We start from the raw sequence: 20,000 nt of genomic DNA, 5'->3' as shown, positions 1-20,000 counted from the left end.
GAGGGAGGTACTACATACTGTGTCCGTTGGTAGCATATAGTAGGCGGTTCCAAAATACAGCCAAAGTGTTTCTGCACACACTTCCTGTTCTGTGCAGCAGTGGAAAGTTCATGGAGTGCAGCCCTAACCCAGCTCTCAATCCATATGAGCATGGTGTCCAGACGTTCCCCCTCTCTCTTCTCCTTTCATGTCTAGCTGTCCTATCCATTAAAGGTGGAAATGCCCCAAAAAATCTTAAAAACAACAACAAAAAAACAGTAGTACCATCATCAGCATGGCCCCATGCAGCCGTGAAAAAATTACTTGCTACACATGGAGTATAACTTTTTTTTTTTTTTACAATGTAAGCATATAGTATTTTGCGCATAGGCTAATGAGCAGAAGGTTAAAGGAAATCTGAGAGTTTGGCCCAAAATGGAAAAATAAGTAAATCGATTTTGGTTTTATCACAGGGAAGAGAATGATAAAGCATCAACATTTATCTGGCTTGAGGTAGCTACAGCCCAGGATGTTTGGAGTTGCTATGGCAACAAGCAACCGCTGCCGCTAGCATAGCTTTAGCTCAACGGTCCCACCAATAACGCTTCGTGGATTTTTAACATTGGAAAGCCGACTTGATTTACAACTGCAGGTGGGGCGTCCTCTGTTAGGAATCAACAGGCCCAGAGCATAGCTACTGTTCTGTGACGCTACAGGGTGCACGTGGGCGTTGGAAACGTGTTTGATGGATCAAAGTGTAACCATGCTTTGACCCATCTCATTTAAAACAAAGGCTCTAATGCTTTACCGCTGTTAAAAACAAAGATACCGGGATTACGTAAAACAAATTGCAGTTAGACAATTATGTAATAATTGTTATCGGCCTACTTCTAAGTTCACCGCTCAAATAAAGTGGTAGAAGTAAAACCGAGACCAGCTGGAACAGCAAAGGTTGCTATGGAGGGTTCTGATGAAGCTGTACAGCACAATCAGAAAACTACAAGTATACAGAGGCCAACTGGTATATATGGAGGGCATCTTTTAGGACCGGCTGAGCAACTCCATTCATTCTGGAGGACAGCATCCAAAGACCTAGATGGACAGTAGTAGGGAACCGTACATATAATGATGTCTGGGTTTTCTAACAGAAACAACACTGTGAGCCAAAGAATGGAGACCTGCAGATGTGGTACATGTCCACACTCGACCATTGAGACGGGGCACTGAGAGGATGCCTCTCACTCCCACTCATAAAACTGCCACATTTTTGTGTCAAGATTGAAATTGCTAACGACGCTGCCTCATGAGGAGTGGCAGGATGTGCTAAGGCCAGTGAGAGACTTGACAGCGTCTGTCTCGAGACACATCAGCTGAGCTTCAGCGGGGATCACCGTGTCAGCAGACATTGCTGCATCTTCAGCACCAAGGACAGCAGATGTAAGCCAAAATACTCTATGTTCAACAAGCCATGCATACAGTTTTCAGGAAAAGTCTACTGTCCGACTGTATGCTTCAACTGTTTGATAGTTGATCCTTTTACTCCGTGAGAGGCTTTAGTGCTCTGGCAAACGCCGCTGTGGGAGGACACGAGAGCGCTCCACGAGCAAAAAGCCACTTGACTACATTTAGTTTCTGGTGAATTACTGACATTTATTTGTTTCCAACTGGATATATTCTTGCATAACATAAGCTATTTGCAGCCTGTTTCTGACCTCTGAGTCCCCACTCTTAATGTTTCAAAAAGCAGATCGTTCTGGTGTCGTGCTCATTAAAGAGAAACTTAGAAGACCATTTTTCTACCGGCTCTGCTCACTGCAGCGTGGGCAGTACAGCTTTCAAAATGATGTCTCTTTTTTTTCTCACAATTTGAATATACATTCAAATGTAGAATATTCCTTGACAACCCTAGAGGACATGCAGATGAAAGGCACATTTTGCATATAGATGTCAAGCAAAAGCATTTGAGAAAACACAACCTGGATTTGTATTTTATATATATATATATATAATAATAATAATAATAACGGTTATATAATAATGGTTATCTGCAGGAAGGCAACAACTTGGCTGGTTGTCTTTCTCTCTTAGTCGATGTTTGTCTCAGCTGAGGACCCGAAAGTGCTAAAAGGCCAGGGGTGAGAAAAGCACATGGGAGTATCTCACCAAGCTTAATTGAATTTCTGTGTGCGTATGTGTGAGATCGCTCAGCCGGGTGGCTTTGCCATGTCCTACTATGTCCCCTCAATATCTCTCGGTCCAACGGTCCATTTCACAGGCTGGCTGGGTGATGTCATGGATCGCTCTTTTTCTGGAATCCCAACATTGCTTGCTGTGCAGGCCAGATAGACTTATAATATTTCACCTTTAAATCCCACAGAAATACAAACATTACTGGCTGGGGATAGATGAAGAGAATAATGTACCTTGTACAAATACTCCAAATCAGAACAGTTTACTCCTTGACAAATGTGATAAATCCAACAGAGTGAACATATGTCTGCTTGTATTTTAGAAATTAAAAAATCTAGCACACTACAGCATGCTTTAAAAATGCAAAGCAGTAATGACAATCACGTGGGATTTATAGCAAATGGAATGAAACATAATCACTTCGCCTTTTCATTTAATTCAGAAAGAATAGGGCCTAGTGAGATCTGAGTGGGTTCTCCTAGCTATGGTTTTACTTGCTGTAATCTATGTAGCCCAATTAAGGTTGAATGATTGTTTGTCATGAAGAATTTGCCCCCTCTAATGACAACTGACTCCAGCTTAGCTGTAGCTAATTAACATTAATTCAGTAAGATGGCCAAACTACAACATTTAACTATTGGCTGTTGTCTGGTTATTTCTTCTGCATGCCCATGACTGTGATATTAAATCTCAACCAAAATCGTTTTCTCAAACAAGAAATACCAATTTGTATCATTTTGTGTAAAGACTGTGTGGATTTGTAGTTCAAAAAGACCAACAGAGTGGTGGGTCTCTCTACGAGACTCTGGCCTGCTCTCCATTCCCCACACCAGACTCTGTCCCTTCGGAGACAGAACCTTTAGTGTCCCAGCCCCATCCCTCTGGAATCCCCTCCCAGGACATGTTCAAGAAACACCACCTGTTCACCATACAACCTCCCTTAGCTTAGCCACTGTCATTCTGTAAATTGTACTTGGGTTTCATGAAAGGCGCTATATAAATAAAAACTATTATTATTACTACTACTACTACTACTACATTACTGATCTAACTGGTTGCATCACAAGCTAGCTAGTTGTAATAGTCAAAAGAATAACAATTACTTATTACACAGCTTGGTTGAATACTTAATTCTGATTGGTCAATCAATGATTGGTCAATTACGTCTGCTGTTTCTGTGAAACATACAGTTGCCAAGTATAACAGACCGTTGCCATGGACAGAGTTTTGACCAGAGACTCTGGCAGACCATTTTAAATCAATAAAATCTTTTTTTTTAAATCAATATTTGTGTGCGTGTGTGCTGGTTACCTCTGTATGAGTAGCTGTGTAATAAGCCCTGTAATAAGCCATGTAATAAGGTAAAGGTACTTTATTGTCACATACATGTAGCGAAATTCATTCTCTGCATTTAACCCATCCCTCAAGGGAGCAGTGGGCAGCCGTTAACAGCGCCCAACTCCTGATCTGAGCCAGAGCCTTGGTCAAGGACACTGACTGGAGGAACTAGCACTGACTGGAGAACCTAGTACTGACTGGAGAACCTAGTACTGACTGGAGAACCTAGTACATGTTTTTTGATGCTGGGGGAAACCGGAGCACCCGGAGGAAACCCACGCAAACACGGGGAGAACATGCAAACTCCACAAAGAAAGACCCAGAACGACCTGGATTCAAACCCAGAACCTTCTTACTATGGGGCCCCAGTGCCAACCATTGGGCCACCATGCTGCATAATAACATGACATACATATCACAATAAGCAGGATAATGTAGAGCAAGCCACTCATTATTGCAAATTGTACCCCTTCAGGCTAATTCCAGACCCCTCCGCTGTAAACCCAAATACAAAAACCTATGCATGACATCACACCATTTCCATGTTTTTCTACAGTCAATGATTTTCTCATGTAATCCTGTCAAGATGAAGGGATCACTTTTCTTTCTCTCCCTCGCTCCTCTTCCTGTGCTCCTCTTTCTTGAAATTTCTGAATGAAGCTGCTCTGGATGAGCAGGTTGAAAGATTGGTATCATCCCCGGCACTATCCATCTCACCATGGACCATTTAAAGGATCACATTAATCAAAAAAAAACTGTAAGAGAGAGGGGGGCGGGGATAGGCCAACCTCCAGATGATGTTATCTACCAAGGAATTAAAGTGATGGTTCGGAGTAATTTCACCCTAGGGTCCTTTGCACCATGACCTCGAGCCAAACACCCCCCCAGAAGCTTTTTTCACCTGGGTCTAACATTGGGAGAGTTAGCGTAGAGTAAAGCAAGACGCGAAGCTTAATGGAAGCACGAAGTGTCTCTTAACATTACCCACTAATAAGCCTAAACGTTCGAAATGATACAAGCGTCTACATTAATACTCAGGTTATCCTCATAAACGATGGATTGTAAAGTGTTTGTAAACCAGAAGGTTATGTCCTGCCGGCTTCTGCTCTCTGCTGTTGTTGTTGCTGCAAGGCGAGTGCTTAGGGACATCTACAAATTACAACACCGAAAAGAGATGCAACAAAAATATTTTTTTATTTAACTTATTTTTTAAAGTAAGTGCTGTAGTATAACTAGCAGGAGACAAGTAATAATTGTGGTAAGTTTGGAGACATTACCTTATTTAATCATTAAATTAATAAATATTTTTGTTGCATCTCTTTTCGGTGTTGTAATTTGTAGATGTCCCTAAGCACTCTTACTGCCCGGTAGTAACAGCAGCAGCAGCAGAGAGCAGAAGCCAGCAGGCAAGTGTTATTTACATAAACTTCTGGTGTACTTACAAATTTTACAATCAATCGTTTTATGAGTGCATAACCTATTTGTACTACTGTAGACGTTAGGTATCATTTCGGGCATTATTAGTGGGGTAATGTTAAGAGACACTTCGGATCCATTAGCCTCTGCGCTAAGCTATTCAGCTGATAACGCTACGCTACGCTAACGCTCCCAATGTTCGACCCAGGTGAAAAAAGCTTCTGGGGGGGTGTTTGGCTCGAGATCATGGTGCAAAGGACCCTAGGGTGAAATTACTCCGAACCATCACTTTAATAAGAGAGGAATTCATTATCAGACAGTGTGCCCGAGCAACCCTCAGGGAGGAGAGGTTGCTTCTCATTCCTTTTTGGTTTCTGGACTGAAACAGTTGGGAAAATATAAAAAATGGCAGAGGTATGTAGCTAATATATTATGGGAATGATATATTCAACTTTGTATTTAGAGTGGAAGTAAAAAGAAAAATCTTGAAAAAAACAAAAAATATATCAATGACTGCCACTGCAAAGACCCCAAAGTAGTGGATTTAACAGAACTAGGGTTCATGTACTAGCTTATAGTGAAGATAGGGGTTCAGACTTTAGGTCTGCAACTCAGCCCAAGTCCAACATGGTTATGGGTCCAATATGTAATATATTTACTGTATTAAATCAATAAATGACCACAGTATGTCACCAGACATTAAGCAAACATGCTAAGTTGAAATACTATCTTCTCTGATAAGGCCTAACAAAAATAATTGTTTGGTTCCGGTTTCCAACCGACCCTGTCAATTTATGTGCGATCCAAATTTATTTTATGAGCTTGGGGAAGAAATGATACGAATTAAATAAATACACAAATAAAACGTTTGAGGCGAACTATAATTACATTTTTGTACAGCACTCTTGCAATGCAAGATGCCTGTTGTCCTCCAGCAATACTGGAAGAGGACCCGATGTCGCCGCAGCGGCACCTAACGTTGCCGTGTCTAGTTTTACCGCGGCGGCAGCAGCAGCGTGAGGACGGCTCCTTCAAGCAGCCCTCACCGGCCAGCTACAGCGCTGCCGGGGAGCTTCAACACGTTAAACAGGGCAGATGAAACCACTCAGGAACTACACTCACCTAAAGGATTATTAGGAACACCCTACTACCGACCATGTTTGACCCCCTTTCACCTTCAGAACTGCCTTAATTCTTCGTGGCATTGATTCAACAAGGTGCTGGAAGCATACTTTAGAAATGTTGGCCCATATTGAGAGGATAGCATCTTGCTGTTAATGGAGATTTGTGGGATGCACATCCAGGGCACGAGGCTCCCGTTCCATCACATCCCGAAGATGTTCTATTGGGTTGAGATCTGGTGACTGTGGGGGCCATCTTAGTACAGTGAACTCATTGTCATGTTCAAGAAACCAATTTGAAATGATGTGAGCTTTGTGACCTGGTGCATTATCCTGCTGGAAGTAGCCATCAGAGGATGTGTACATGGTGGTCATAAAGGGATGGACATGGTCAGAAACAATGCTCAGGTAGGCTGTGGCATTTAAACAATGCCCAATTGGTACTAAGCGGTCTAAAGTGTGCCAAGAAAACATCCCCCACACCATTACACCACCACCAGCAGCCTGCCCAGTGGTAACAAGGCATGACAGATCCATGTTCTCATTCTGTTTACGCCAAATTCTGACTCTACCATCTGAATGTCTCAACAGAAATCGAGACTCATCAGACCAGGCAACATTTTTACAGTCTTCAACTGTCCAATTTTGGTGAGCTCGTGCAAATTGTAGCCCCATGTTCCTATTTGTAGTGGAGATGAGTGGTACCCGGTGGGGTCTTCTGATGGTGTAGCCCATCCACCTCAAGGTTGTGCGTGTTGTGGCTTCACAAATGCTTTACTGCATACCTCGGTTGTAACGAGTGGTTATTTGAGTCAAAGTTGATCTTCTATCAGCTGGAATCAGTCGGCCCATTCTCCTCTGACCTCTAGCATCAACAAGGCATTTTGGCCCCCCAGGACTGCAGCATCCTGGATGTTTTTCCTTTTTCAGACCATTCTTTGTAAACCCTAGAAATGGTTGTGCATGAAAATCCCAGTAACTGAGCAGATTGGGAAATACTCAGACCAGCCCGTCTGGCACCAACAACCATGCCACGCTCAAAGTAGCTTAGATCATCTTTCTTTCCCATTCTGACATTCAGTTTGGAGTTCAGGAGAATGTCTAGATCTGGACCACACCCCTAAATGCATTGAAGCAGCTGCAATGTGATTGGTTGATTAGATAATTGCATTAACGAGAAATCGTCCAGGTGTTCCTAATAATCTTTAAGGTGAGTGTATATTTTGTGTTTAATGTCGTTCAAGAGGATGGCAGCTTGGCAAGCAAACAGGATCAAATGAAAGGTAGACACCCTTTAGAGTGCTCTAACGTTACAGCAAGTCCCTGGGGCTCAATGGAGGTGGCTAACAGCAGGGAAGCTAATGACAACTTCACAGCACAATACAAGCGTTGCATTATGGAAGATAGACGGGATTCTGAACAGCGATGCACGCGCACACACGCGCACACACACACACACACACACACACACAGCACGGCCGATGTGTGTGCGTGACTTGACGCAGCACATGTAACTGATTGGAAACGAAACAGATTATACATTATTTACTGCAGCAGATGAACTAACGCTACACTCGTTACTATAAGTAGCCTACAATAAACCCTCCTTGATTCAAAAGTCAATACTTATCAATACTCACCTACCTGTTCTACAGGCATGAACATGTTTTTTAAATATCACCGATATTTCAGTCTGCTCTGTCTGCGTTGTCCACTCTTGTCCACCGCGCTGTGCAAACACAGCTCTACTCTGAAAATAGTGACTTTTTACAAACGAGCTAAAATGAAAGATGTCAGTTTGTAGTCTAACTGTTTATCTTAGTTTGCAACGAATCTTGAATTTTGGACAAACTCTTGTAAACGTAGCTGCTGTCTAAACGAACCATCCTCTCCGCTGGTAAACCTATGGATGTGTTATAAGACCAAAACAAATACATGTGGCTACTTAATATGCACGTGAATGACGCCTCACCATGTTTTCAATTTATTAAGCAACAACTGTACATGTAGCAACAGGTAGGCTATGTTATACAAAAATAGAATATCCATCGCTACTGTAAAGAAAAAAAAAATCCTACCTATCCCTTGCTGCCACTGGGAAAAAAATAAAAATTAAAAATTAAATAAATTCCCTATCGACCCATGACCTCAACTGACAACCAACCAGAACCAAAAAAAATTTTTTTTTATGCCTAACAATGCTAAAGCCAGTATTTTCTCCTTGGAAGTTTCCATTGCGGTCCCAAATGTCTGTTCTGGTTTTGGCCTGTGTGTTTTTGCCCATTTTGACACCGGGGTTGCCAGACATGAAACGCAAACACAGCAAACCAACGTGCTGCAGCCATGGTAACAGCAACCACACCAACTGGATGAACAGAGATAGACTCATCCTACCCAACCTAAAAAAAACTGCATCTTTTTTAACAGTTCCCGGTAAATATTGGAGATGCATTTAAAAGAAGTAGACAGCTTAGAGCCCAAAAGGACGCAGAGTTGGCTAATTTCCTCCTGAACAGGTAAGCATTGAGCTTTACGCTAATTTATCACGGCTACTGTTACTAGTAGGGACGGGCATTTTCAGTCATTCAGGTACTCACATTTAATTATATAGAGAACTCAAGTTAGTCACTCCCAAAAAAATGGAGACACAGCCGGTGAGGTGATCCCGACTGGTGCAGGGTAACGCCACTTTGCTAACACGTGCTAACTGCTAGAGTTACCGGAGGACTGGGTCAGCAGGCCACGGCTGGTTACAACCACCTTGCCAGACCTATGACAGAAACCTTCCTCACAATGGAAACATGCTATTTAACTTTGGCAAAACAACCGTGTTGTCTGTGAATTTTGATATCTATCAAACCATCAAATAAACACTTTAGAAAACATAGACATGTGTATCTCATTAGAAGTTCACTCACTGTGACCCAAGCAAGAGACCAGCCTCTGACACAACACCAGTACTGGGTTTTGTCCTCCAAAGTTAAAATTATTTTTTTATCTACACTGATCTCATACATACCTCTCCAATTGGTGGAAATCTGTTGGGGCGATGGATTACTCTAATCCCTGCAAACTATCCCTTTAAATCCTGCAGGTTTTGTTAATTATTGTGCCTGTACTGCTTAGTGAATGTGCCTGAATAGGTTTTTGACATGCAGCACTTAAATTCATACAATGGCATCCGAAAGGTCTGAATGAGTATCAAAGCATCCGGTTAATCACAAGAAACCAGTTTGCACCATACAGTAGTGATTCCTACCTCTTTGAAGCATGGCGAGGGGTTGCGCATCTGCTCCAGCATGGCCCATTTGACGGTGGCCTGCCGGATGTTGCCATCATATTCCCGAGAGCTCTGGGTGCCACTGGGAGTCCCGCGGGAGCGTTCATACCCTGGCTCGTTGAAGTAGGGCTCAGCCACCAGAATGAGGGACTGCACCGACACTAGCACCTACAGCAGATTGACATAATTAAAAGGAGGCTGGGAGAAATGGAATTATGTGATGAAGAGATTCAACATTGCCCCCATGGTCCAACTAGACAATCCCATTGTGAACTCTACGCACTTAAATAATATAAAGTAGCCTGGTCTGGTTTCTAGAAGAGCTTGGATGAATACCACATTCTAAAGCACTTAATATCCAGCTAGTTGGGTATAATCCTGATGTTTTGGTTAATTATGCTTACATGCCCTCAGTGCCCTCAACATCCAAATCCTGTTAAATAATCTTGGCAGTGGTGGACACTGAGAACAGAGTCTGACAAAAGCAAGGAATATTTTGGACCCATAAAGATACATCCTTCAATTTCTCTGTATTAACAGCTTGATTCATTTCCTTGGTCTGTCTCAAGGAGACTAAGGACATCCTCCTGCATCATTCTGTGCGTTCCAAGCCACTACATTACCAACAATGACAATCTTGGGCTTGGAGGCCTGCCTGCTGGCCCCAGCTACACTGGAGCTGGATGATGTACACTTGAAAATGCTCCATCAAGTGGATACCAATGACCTTCAACTGTTGCCATCTGTCTGTCTTAAACTGAGTTGCCAGATTTCAGAGCAGATATATATCCACCCTGGTTGAGGACCGCTTGATCCCAGCCTACTCCCCTGTCTCCTATTCACCAACCCCCTTATTTACCATTATTGATCCACAGCACGCAAACTGGAATGATAATCAATGGAGACATCTCTATGCACTCTCCAATCCTGCAAATGAGGGAATTATAAAAAAAAAAAAAAAAAAGGAGGGGAGTTCCATTTTCAAGGGCTCCGGCTCGCTTGAATGCAAGTGTACGCATGGCAAACAACCAAATAATGCAGTGGGTGTGTGTCATCTTGTTGTGTTCAAGAGCTGGTGTGTTTATCCATACACATTATAGGCCCAAACCCTCAAGCCTTTAGATAGTGAAAACACAGATAAACTACACTCTTTACAAAAAACTTGTTAAGTAAACATAATCCCTTACCCATAAATAACGTTTATTGTAAAAATCCACTTCCTAATGAAAACTAGCTCTACTACAACTCCGCTTATACACCGCAAACTGCAGCCGATGGAGCAGGCAGGAATATTGGCTTGTAGTGTCACACCACAAATATTTGTAAAGACTAGTCCAACCAGACTACCTCACAGCAAGTGTACAATGATAAAAATGGGCTTTTTCAGACGTGGCCATAAGCCCTTTCTTTTTCTAAGCCAGTCTTAAAATGTCCCCTTTCTTACAGCTTGAGAGTTTAGTAGTGATGGCCAAAAGAAAGCCTCAGGAAGCTTTGTGAACCATATCCTTCAGATACCCACTAGATGGCGCTCTCTGTTAAACAAAAGGTTGAAAGCACACTGAATTGCCACTCCTTGAGCCTTTTAGCTACAATGGATCTCAGTGAGGCATCTTTTTTACTGTGTACCCTACAAAATGTTTAAGAAAAAAAAAGAATGTTTGTGGCTTGTATTCAAAATACACACTCTAAAGAAAGGGAATTAAAAGAAAAATGAAATTAAGACCAGACTACAAATTGAGGATTTTTCAGAAAAAAACATGAAAACTGTCTAGGCTAAAGACAGATGGCCTCTGGTCTATAGATGCAATTGATGTCATCTGATTCTGAACTCAAGATGAGTGATGTGTGTAAGCAGGCATATCTTCGAGGTTCAAATGATACTGGTTTGATTAACACCCACACACTGTCACCAAAGCAAAGTAATAACTTGGCTTTATAAGGGATCCTATATGTCAGCTGTTCAAACACCAAGCCCATTAATCCAGAGCCCCTGGCGGTGTAATGACAGGGCAGAGATAAACTATAGCCTGTGACACAAAGATTCAGACAACAGCACTGTTGATCCATTCAGACAGGTGACTCTGTCATGACGGATCTTCACCTCACCTGTAAAAAGCTTGAGGTCTGTGGGTTCCATTTCTCCTCTGGTCTCCCATGCCATGTGTTGAGGATACTTAAACATACCTGATTAACACACAGGAAAAAAAAACACATTTGATGACAAAGTTGATTTTAGTTAAAGGAGCAATATGTGATATATTTACTGTATTAAATCAATAAATGACCACAGTATGTCACCAGATATTAGCAAACATGCTAAGTTGAAATACTATCTTCTCTGATAACAATGCTAAAGCCAGTATTTTCTCCTTGGAAGTTTCCATTGCGGTCCCAAATGTCTGTTCTGGTTTTGGCCTGTGTGTTTTTGCCTATTTTGACACCGGGGTTGCCAGACATGAAACGCAAACACAGCAAACCAACGTGCTGCAGCCATGGTAACAGCAACCACAGAACAGAGATAGACTCATCCTACCCAACCTAAAAAAAACTCTGCATCTTTCTAAACAGTTGCATGATCAGAGACGTGGTAAATCCCCGGTAAATATTGGAGATGCATTTAAAAGAAGGAGACCGCATAGAGCCCAAAAGGACGCAGAGTTGGCTAATTTCCTCCTGAACAGGTAAGCATTGAGCTTTATGCTAATTTATCACGGCTACCGTTACTAGTAGGGACGGGCATTTTCAGTCATTTCAACATTTCTATTCTTGCATTACATTATATAGAGAACTCCAGTTAGTTACTCGCAAAAACAATTGAGACACAGCTGGTGAAGTGATCCCGCCATGCTAACACTCACTAACTGCTAACGTTACTGGAGGACCGGCCAAGCATAACAACCATGTAGCCTAAATTGTTGAATGGGACAAAATGTATGGTATGTTACCTTATGGAATATTATTGTGGCTAATGTTACCATTGCCAGCTAAAGGTTTCTTTTAGGGATGCACCGAAATGAAAATTCTTGGCCGAAACCAAAAACCGAAAAAGAGGAAACCAAGACCGAAAACCGAAAGAAATTATGCCAATTATTAGTACCATTGCATGTATGGCTATGACTGTGTACTAACTTTACTAAAATCAAGGCATTGCAATTGTATAAATTAATATTAAAGTTTAATTAAAAAAATATCTAGCAGAAATATGGCTACAATCTGATAGTCACATACAGTATACAGTAGCCTAAGAACAGAATAGCTTACCTATTATTGTTATTATTATTATTATTATTATTTGAGGCACTCTGCAGGATTTCACTGAACATATCAGACAGCGAGGGTGCATGCCCCTCATCTGGTGCAGAGAGACCAGTCTTTTTCTGCGCTCTGATCTCCTCCTGCGCTGGGCGCTGCTCCGTGCGCGCTCCGTCTCCACGCGGGTTCTCCGCATCCATCGCGGCCTGGATCCTTTCTCGTGCGCCCTGCTTTATTTCCGCATCCAAGTAATGGTCTTTATAACGCGGATCAAGTCCAGTCGCGATGAAGTGCTGAGGATCCGAATAGATCTCAGTGAAACGTGTGCAGACAGACTCTAAGAGTACTTTTCATTGTTTTCACTCCGTGGCCCGTCTCAACCTCGTTGCCTAGGAGACGCTTTGCAGGTGGAACGGATCGGGTACTGACACACGTGCAGGTCGCATTTTCTGTTTGCGTCATCACAACATTTCGGCCGTATTGTTTCGGTGATAAAAGTATTTTGGCCGAAAATTTTCGGTGGCCGAATATTCGGTTTCTTTAATGATTTTCTTTTTTTTATGTTCATCGACAAGTATCTAAAAAATTAGGCTTGGGGAATGGCTCCATCCATTGTAGCAAGATTTGGAATTATTTATACTATTTAACTTCAATTAATACTCCTTTATTTGCTAATGAGAACTGTTATCATTGATTTCCCTGTTTAACAGTTTGCAGCTCCTTTAAATCACTGTACAGATAAACTTGAACATGTTACATGGCTCATAACTGGGCAAAAAAGGACCTCCAGTTGAATTTTAACACCCCTCGGCAATAAGCTTCTTATGATGTATCTGACTTCGCTTTCCTCCATTTAACAGTCCATCCATCCCTTATCAGTGTGCTGAATGACGGCTTGCTTCCCCCTGGCTGTACCCCAGCCCCAGGTATTTATTATAGCAGCTGTCTGGGGCCATTATTGAAATACATGTGGCCTGTCGGCAGCTGCCTAATGAGGTGCCACAGATGGGGTGAGCTTAGGCACCTTGACCCCAACTCCTCAATGGATGGCCTCAAGGGATGTCCACTTCCAAAAGCCAAGTTTAATTAAAAACTGGACAAGAAACGTGACTGGACAGGAAAGGTCTTCAAATAAACTGGGTTAGTCTGACACTTCAACGCCATATTTGGTTCTTGATAGACATCTACCCTCTCAACCTGAGGCAGTTTTTTGTATTTTCATGTCTTAGTGATGCATGTAGGCTACTCAGAAGTGGCATCATTTGGAATTCTGCTATGCATTTACCAAGACAGGTTTTATGATACAATTACAAATTAGTTGAATTTTGTGTCTGTTATTTCCACAGTGTAGCGTAATTTATTGAATTTTATATTTAAGGTTTCGTAGAGTGCCTGTACTGTACTTTTAGCATTAAACTGGTTATTCCTCATCAGGAATAGTTCTACACACTTGGCACACAGGAGAAGTTTCAGTTGGTTGCACTCTGCAACCTCACAGCTAGATGCCTATAAATCCTACACACTGAACCTTTAAATAACCGTCAAACAGGGAAAAATATGGCCAATGAATTAATTCAGTTCTTTCCCAACTTACTTTGCCATCATTGTACAGGTTAGGGTTAAAGCGCACACTGTGTCCACCGGTGGTCTCCAGGTTGACCAGCGGAGGTGAGTTGGGATAGTCTTGGGGAAAATACACATCAAACTCAAAGCAGCCGTTGGCATATGGTGTGTCGGCTGGGCCTGTGATGAGAACCTGAAACACAAAGAGGGGAGAGGCTTTGATAAAAAAAATTAAAAAAAACGGAACAAGACAGGGTTATTAATCACACACACTGAAAGAGTTAATTAAAGGTGGACACACTGATAACAGTAAATATGGATTAAACAAAGGGCAAACAGCAAAATATCATGGTAAAATGGTGCTGACCCTTTTAGCCTTTTCCACAGCCACAACAATGTAATTAACAACAAGGCTAAAGGGTGAAATTAGCAGAGAGAAAGAAACCAGTTATGTCTACAGTACTCATGGCATTCGTAGCAAACAATGAATTAATTTCCTGAATAAATGAAATTTGCTCATTAATCATACACAAGCCCTTAAAACTGTTATAAGGGACCTGAATATATATATAAATATAAAAAAGAAATCTCTAATAACAAGCAGTGTCAACTTGAAACCCAATCCATAATCAAGGATAGGCTGCAGGATTGAAGATCTAAGAATGGGCTGCAGCAAAACATTGTATTCACAAACTGTGCTGTTGCGAAATCAAACAGTAAGCAAGTCTTTAGAAGGTGCAACAAGAAATGTTGAAATATGATACAGATGCAGGATTGTAAAATGGCTGCTTGGTCTGTGAAGTAGCCCAGGCCAATTTGTGGCTGATCCTAACTGGGCCCTGGCATTAGGGAGGATCAGCCTGGTACAGAGGTACACATTGGTTGCTCAGCTTGTACATGAGCTCAGCTTGTACATGAGCATACTTGATTATTTAGGTGCATGCAAGGCCTTAAAATGCCCCTAAGCACCATCTGTGGAAAGCAGTTGCAATGTTTATTGCAATGTAATCTATTTATCAAGATGAGCCCTGATTTTGGAGGCTGAATCATTTCCACTGCATGGCCCAGCACAACTCCTCTCTCTTCTGACTCACTCTTTTGGTTTTCCATTAGCAGAAGTTGCGGCAAGCACCTGGTACTTTTTTTGGCACCACCTCAGTCGAAAGTACAAGCGAGCTGAGCGGATATTAGAAGGTGGAGTTAAAACGCTGCAGACCACTGATTGGCCAGAGAGAACAGTCACTAGTGTGACACAGGACTTGCGGCACAAACCTGCCATTTTAAAATAGCCAATCTACTTTCAATAGAGACCAGCAGCCCTGATACTAGGCCATACACTATGCAGTACTGTTGACAAAGTGCAGACAATGTTGCAGATGAAAGGATCCAGCGAGTGTCATGTTGAAGATGATGTCACTGGTGGTGCTATGTCTGTCCCCGGTTGATAGAACAGCAGATGACTCAGGCAAGACCAGAGGTGGGGGACTGTGCATTTATGTGAATAAACCCTGAAAAACTAAAAACCATGAATCTGATATATTAATAATCTGGCAAAGGATTTTACAACTCTGGAAAGCGGTCACGGCAGCAATTATTTTATCTTTGTCATGACAACCGAGAGTAAACAGCAGAACAGTAGAAATATGGCATTATCTTCCAGGAATGTGTGCTCGAATGGATTAGATTGGCCACTGCAGTGCTTTTCCAGACGACAGGTTAAATTTTTTTTGACAACACTGCACTTTTTGCCAGTGGCATTGGCACCCCCGCTATATTTCCTGACTGAAAAATAAACATATACTGTATGTTTGAGGATATTCAATCTATTTTTGCGCATTATGTCCATAAGAAGGAAAGCCAATACAACAGAGACATAACTACCTTTAGATATATTTATTTCAACATAAACATTTATTTTAATTTTAAATTACGAAATTCACTGTGAACTCTCTGGACGACCGGCTGGGCTCAGTCACACAGGGAGCTGTACATTTAGGGAGCAGTGGCCCATGCAAGAACATGCAGGGAAGACAGCCGCGGTAGTGCTTCTACATTGACATCATTTTTTTTTATATGGTTTCTTACAATTCAAATATATATTTTAAATTTAGAATATTCATTGACAGCAGTTGTGGGAAAACCATAGGTGTGCAGGCCTCAGGCAACTCAAACGACTGCAAGCTAAATACTAGCCAGGGGGCAGCCTGGAGGGCCTTGAGGGGGGGTGGGGGGGCGGTATAAAGGCTCTGACACACCAACCCGATTATTGGCAGTCGGACAGTGTGGCTAGGTCGGTGACTTGAGTCTGTTCGGTGTGCTCAGTGCCGTCGGCCTTCATTTGGGCAGATTTGATTTGTTGAATCGGCAAGTGGGCAATCGGACTCAATGGCCAATCTGATTGACCAGTGACACTGGTGGAGTGCTAGCCCTTGACTAACGAATCCGTACACGAGAAAACCGGAGCTGACAACGCCAGTATCTTCTTATTACTAGCCATGGTATTTTCTTGCGTTCAGCGAATAATGACAACAACGATCCTTCTTGACTACTATCAGCACTCTCAAGGTGCTGACGACAGCGTGCTCCGTGTTTACGAGGTCTACAGACATGTTCCCTCATTTCTGGTTTTCATTTTTTGGGCGACAATACAGATTAGCGCTGCATGTTGTTATAGAGATGTATTACGCACCAAGGTTATAATCGAAAACGAACAAAATAACGAAAACTAGGAGGGAAAAAACATTGTTGTTAACTGAAATAAAAATAAGGCATTACAAAAAAACCATAACTAACTAAAACTGTAATGTCCGTTTGCTAAACTAACTAAAATAATCGAGTAAATGTCAATTTCTTTCACAGAGCAAATAACGTTATCTTTCAGAGTTGACATTTCTGACCACAGACCTGTTTTATACAGTCTGTGCCATAGACATATATAGTTTCTGACTGGGAACCCAGAAATTCCGACATTCCACGTCAAATTGAACACAACATAGTCCGTGCCCCTCGCATGGCATCATAGCGGTACCGAAAGTCGGAAGAAAGCAGCAGAGTCCTATTTGATATGGCTGGCAGATAAAAGCAAGTGCCTCGCAGTGGAAGGTGGTAAAATATGTGGGCAATTTATTAAAGGGAAAAATCCCACGAATTTGAAAGTACATTTGAGAAGCGCACACAAGGAGGCTAACCTAGCTTACAAGGTAAAGGAGAACGCAAAGCCCCCGAAACAGAAGCTAACCCCGGTACAGGGACAGCAGCATGACGGAGACAACAGGAGGCCAGAGAACACTACAGGCAGGCTTTCACCGGCGACCCGATAGCTGCTGGTTAGTAAATATGCAGGAACACCACAAGCAGGAGGAAGTGTGGGTTAATAAACTTGGCACAAAAAGTAAGGAAATTTGTGTTTGGTAGATTATTTCTCTGTGGTAACAATGCTCTTTGGCAATAAATCTTATACCGTTGGAAAGCCTGTTTAGTTCCCTTTCAAATGGTGCCCCATTTGTAAGGAACATGCATTTGTGGGATGAGCAGCAGCACTGAGTATGTGGGTTGCGCCCATGAAAATCTTCTCTGCCATTGCCAAACAGGTAATTCTGCTGTTGCTATTTACACTTTAGAGATGAGATTCTGCAACCTGTGGCAATCCCATATCTCCACAGTCTGGGACCGAACTCTATCCTCCAAGATGACAACGCTCGCCCCCACAAGGCGGGGTTTATCAGAGACTACCTCCAGAATGTGGGAGTGGAGAGGATGGAATGGCCTGCCAGCAGTCCTGATCTCAACCCCATTGAACACTTATGGGATCAGCTTGGGCGTGCTGTTGGTGCCAGAGTGACCAACACAACCACGTTGGCTGACTTGCGACAAATGCTGGTTGAAGAATGGGATGTCATCCCACAGCAGTGTGTGACCAGGCTGGTGACCAGCATGAGGAGGAGGTGCCAGGCTGTTGTGGCTGTGTAATGTTCTTCCACACGCTACTGAGGCTCCTGTTTGGGAAATGAATACATTAAATTGCCAATATGTCTTGTTTCTTCAAACTTCAATCATCAAATCCACCAAACAAGTCAATGGCAGAATAAGCTGTTTGGCATTGGCAGAGAAGATTTGGCAAATTTTTCATGGGCGCAACCCACATACTCAGCACTGCTGCTCATCCCACAAATGCATGCACAAATGCATTAACTAAACAGGCTTTCCAACGGTATAAGATTTATTGCCAAAAAGCATTGTTACCACAGAGAAATAATCTACCAAACACAAATTTCCTTACTTTTTGTGCTAAGTTTATGTGTATTGATACTGGGATGTCTACACAACTGTGTGAGTTGACTGACTTCAAAAAGTTCGCCACTTTACTCGAACCAAAGTTCAAAACACCTGTTCATGTCTGTCTTGCACTTACTGCGGCGTCTTGTGTAGACCTTTTACATATCCGTGCTCATCATCATATGTACATTGTATGTACTGGTGTTATTGTTGAATAGATTGTGTATGTTGTGAATAAATTGTATGATGTTTTTGTTGAGTTATTATTACACAATACTTTTTCTGACCTTTTTGAATCTTGCCCCTGACAAATAACCCATATTACAAAAAAAGAATAAGACTAAAACTAATAAAAACTAAAACTAAGCATTTTCAAAAAATAAAAACTAAACTAGCAAACCCACTTTAAAAACTAATTAAAACTAAACTGAATTCTGAAAACTGAAGTTAAAACGAAATAAAAATAAAAACTAATGAAAAATGCTAAACTATAATAACCCTGTTACGCACAGAACGTAGGCTCAAGTCGGCGTCGCTTCGGTGTGTTCCAAGGCACTTTTTGGACCGACTCGGGGAGACTGGAGCTGACTGATCAGTCCGACTGCCTTTTATGCTGACGGTCGGCCATCGGGTTGATGTTTCAGAGCCTTTAGACACGTTAAGGATGCAGTGTGAATGGGTTTTCCTTCCAGAGAAATGCAAACATGCTGACCCTTGACTAAACCACCACATTTGTCTTGAGTAGTGCTGTCAGGGTTTGGAACACTGAGATAACTCTGAAACTACACTATTTAGTGCCGTTCATGGATTAAATTCATTCAGACCCGCCACTTTGCTTGCACTTCCAACCAAAGTCTGGTGTGGAAGCATTTCAAGACTGAAACCAAATGTGCCTCTGTGACAGGGTTTAATAAGCACAACAATGCTGTTTTGGTAATAATGTAAGGATGCCGGGCTTAGCTACCAGGATGCACCGACCCCTCACAGATCATGAGATTTCCACCTCATCAGCCACTGTCCCTTTCTGCTGATGCTGCTCCTTAGGCCATGCTATTCTTGGGGAAGAAGTTCATTTTGGTAGGTCTGTATGAACATGTTTGCATAACAAAACAGTGCACTGCTGTGACAGGACTTTTGGCTATGGGCAAAGATCTTTCCTTTTATACCCCACTTTGTGATCCAAGTTAGTCTAAATTAGATTATGTTTGTCCTGCTTTGCGGTGAAAAGATTACCTTTTGTGCTTTAAGGTCATCGTTGATAAAGATGCATGATTTGCCAACTTTTGTCTACATTTTATGGCCAGTAGAATAGTATCCCCTGCCTAAAGTTTGTGTCATATACAGGATATTTGAATTGTTTTCTACATTTCAGTTCTCTGCATTCTTTGTGCAACTTACAATTGCTGCAGAACTAATAATAAATGCTGTTATTACACTGATGTTTGTATGCAGTCATGTGTTCATCAGTTGTTTTGGTTATGTTGTTGGTATAACTGCTGCCTTTCTTTAGAGTGTTCTTTTGCTGAAACTGAGCTAAACAGATGAGGAGTTTGACATTTAGCAAAGGAGACTTTGCCATTAATCAA

At 42.0% G+C, this 20,000-nt stretch overlaps 1 protein-coding gene across 1 annotated transcript in view; it reads right to left on the bottom strand.

Annotated features, from left to right (window-relative positions):
• Positions 1-20,000, bottom strand: part of birc6 (baculoviral IAP repeat containing 6) — a 164,152-nt gene that overhangs the window by 4,616 nt on the left and 139,536 nt on the right. The window contains 3 exon segments of the mRNA XM_039784797.1: positions 9,304-9,492; positions 11,431-11,508; positions 14,171-14,332. Of these exon segments, the coding sequence (XP_039640731.1) occupies positions 9,304-9,492; positions 11,431-11,508; positions 14,171-14,332 (429 nt within the window).

Source organism: Perca fluviatilis, chromosome 19 (assembly GCF_010015445.1).
Source record: "Perca fluviatilis chromosome 19, GENO_Pfluv_1.0, whole genome shotgun sequence".
NCBI lineage: Eukaryota > Metazoa > Chordata > Actinopteri > Perciformes > Percidae > Perca > Perca fluviatilis.
This window is presented reverse-complemented; position numbering and strand designations above follow the sequence as displayed.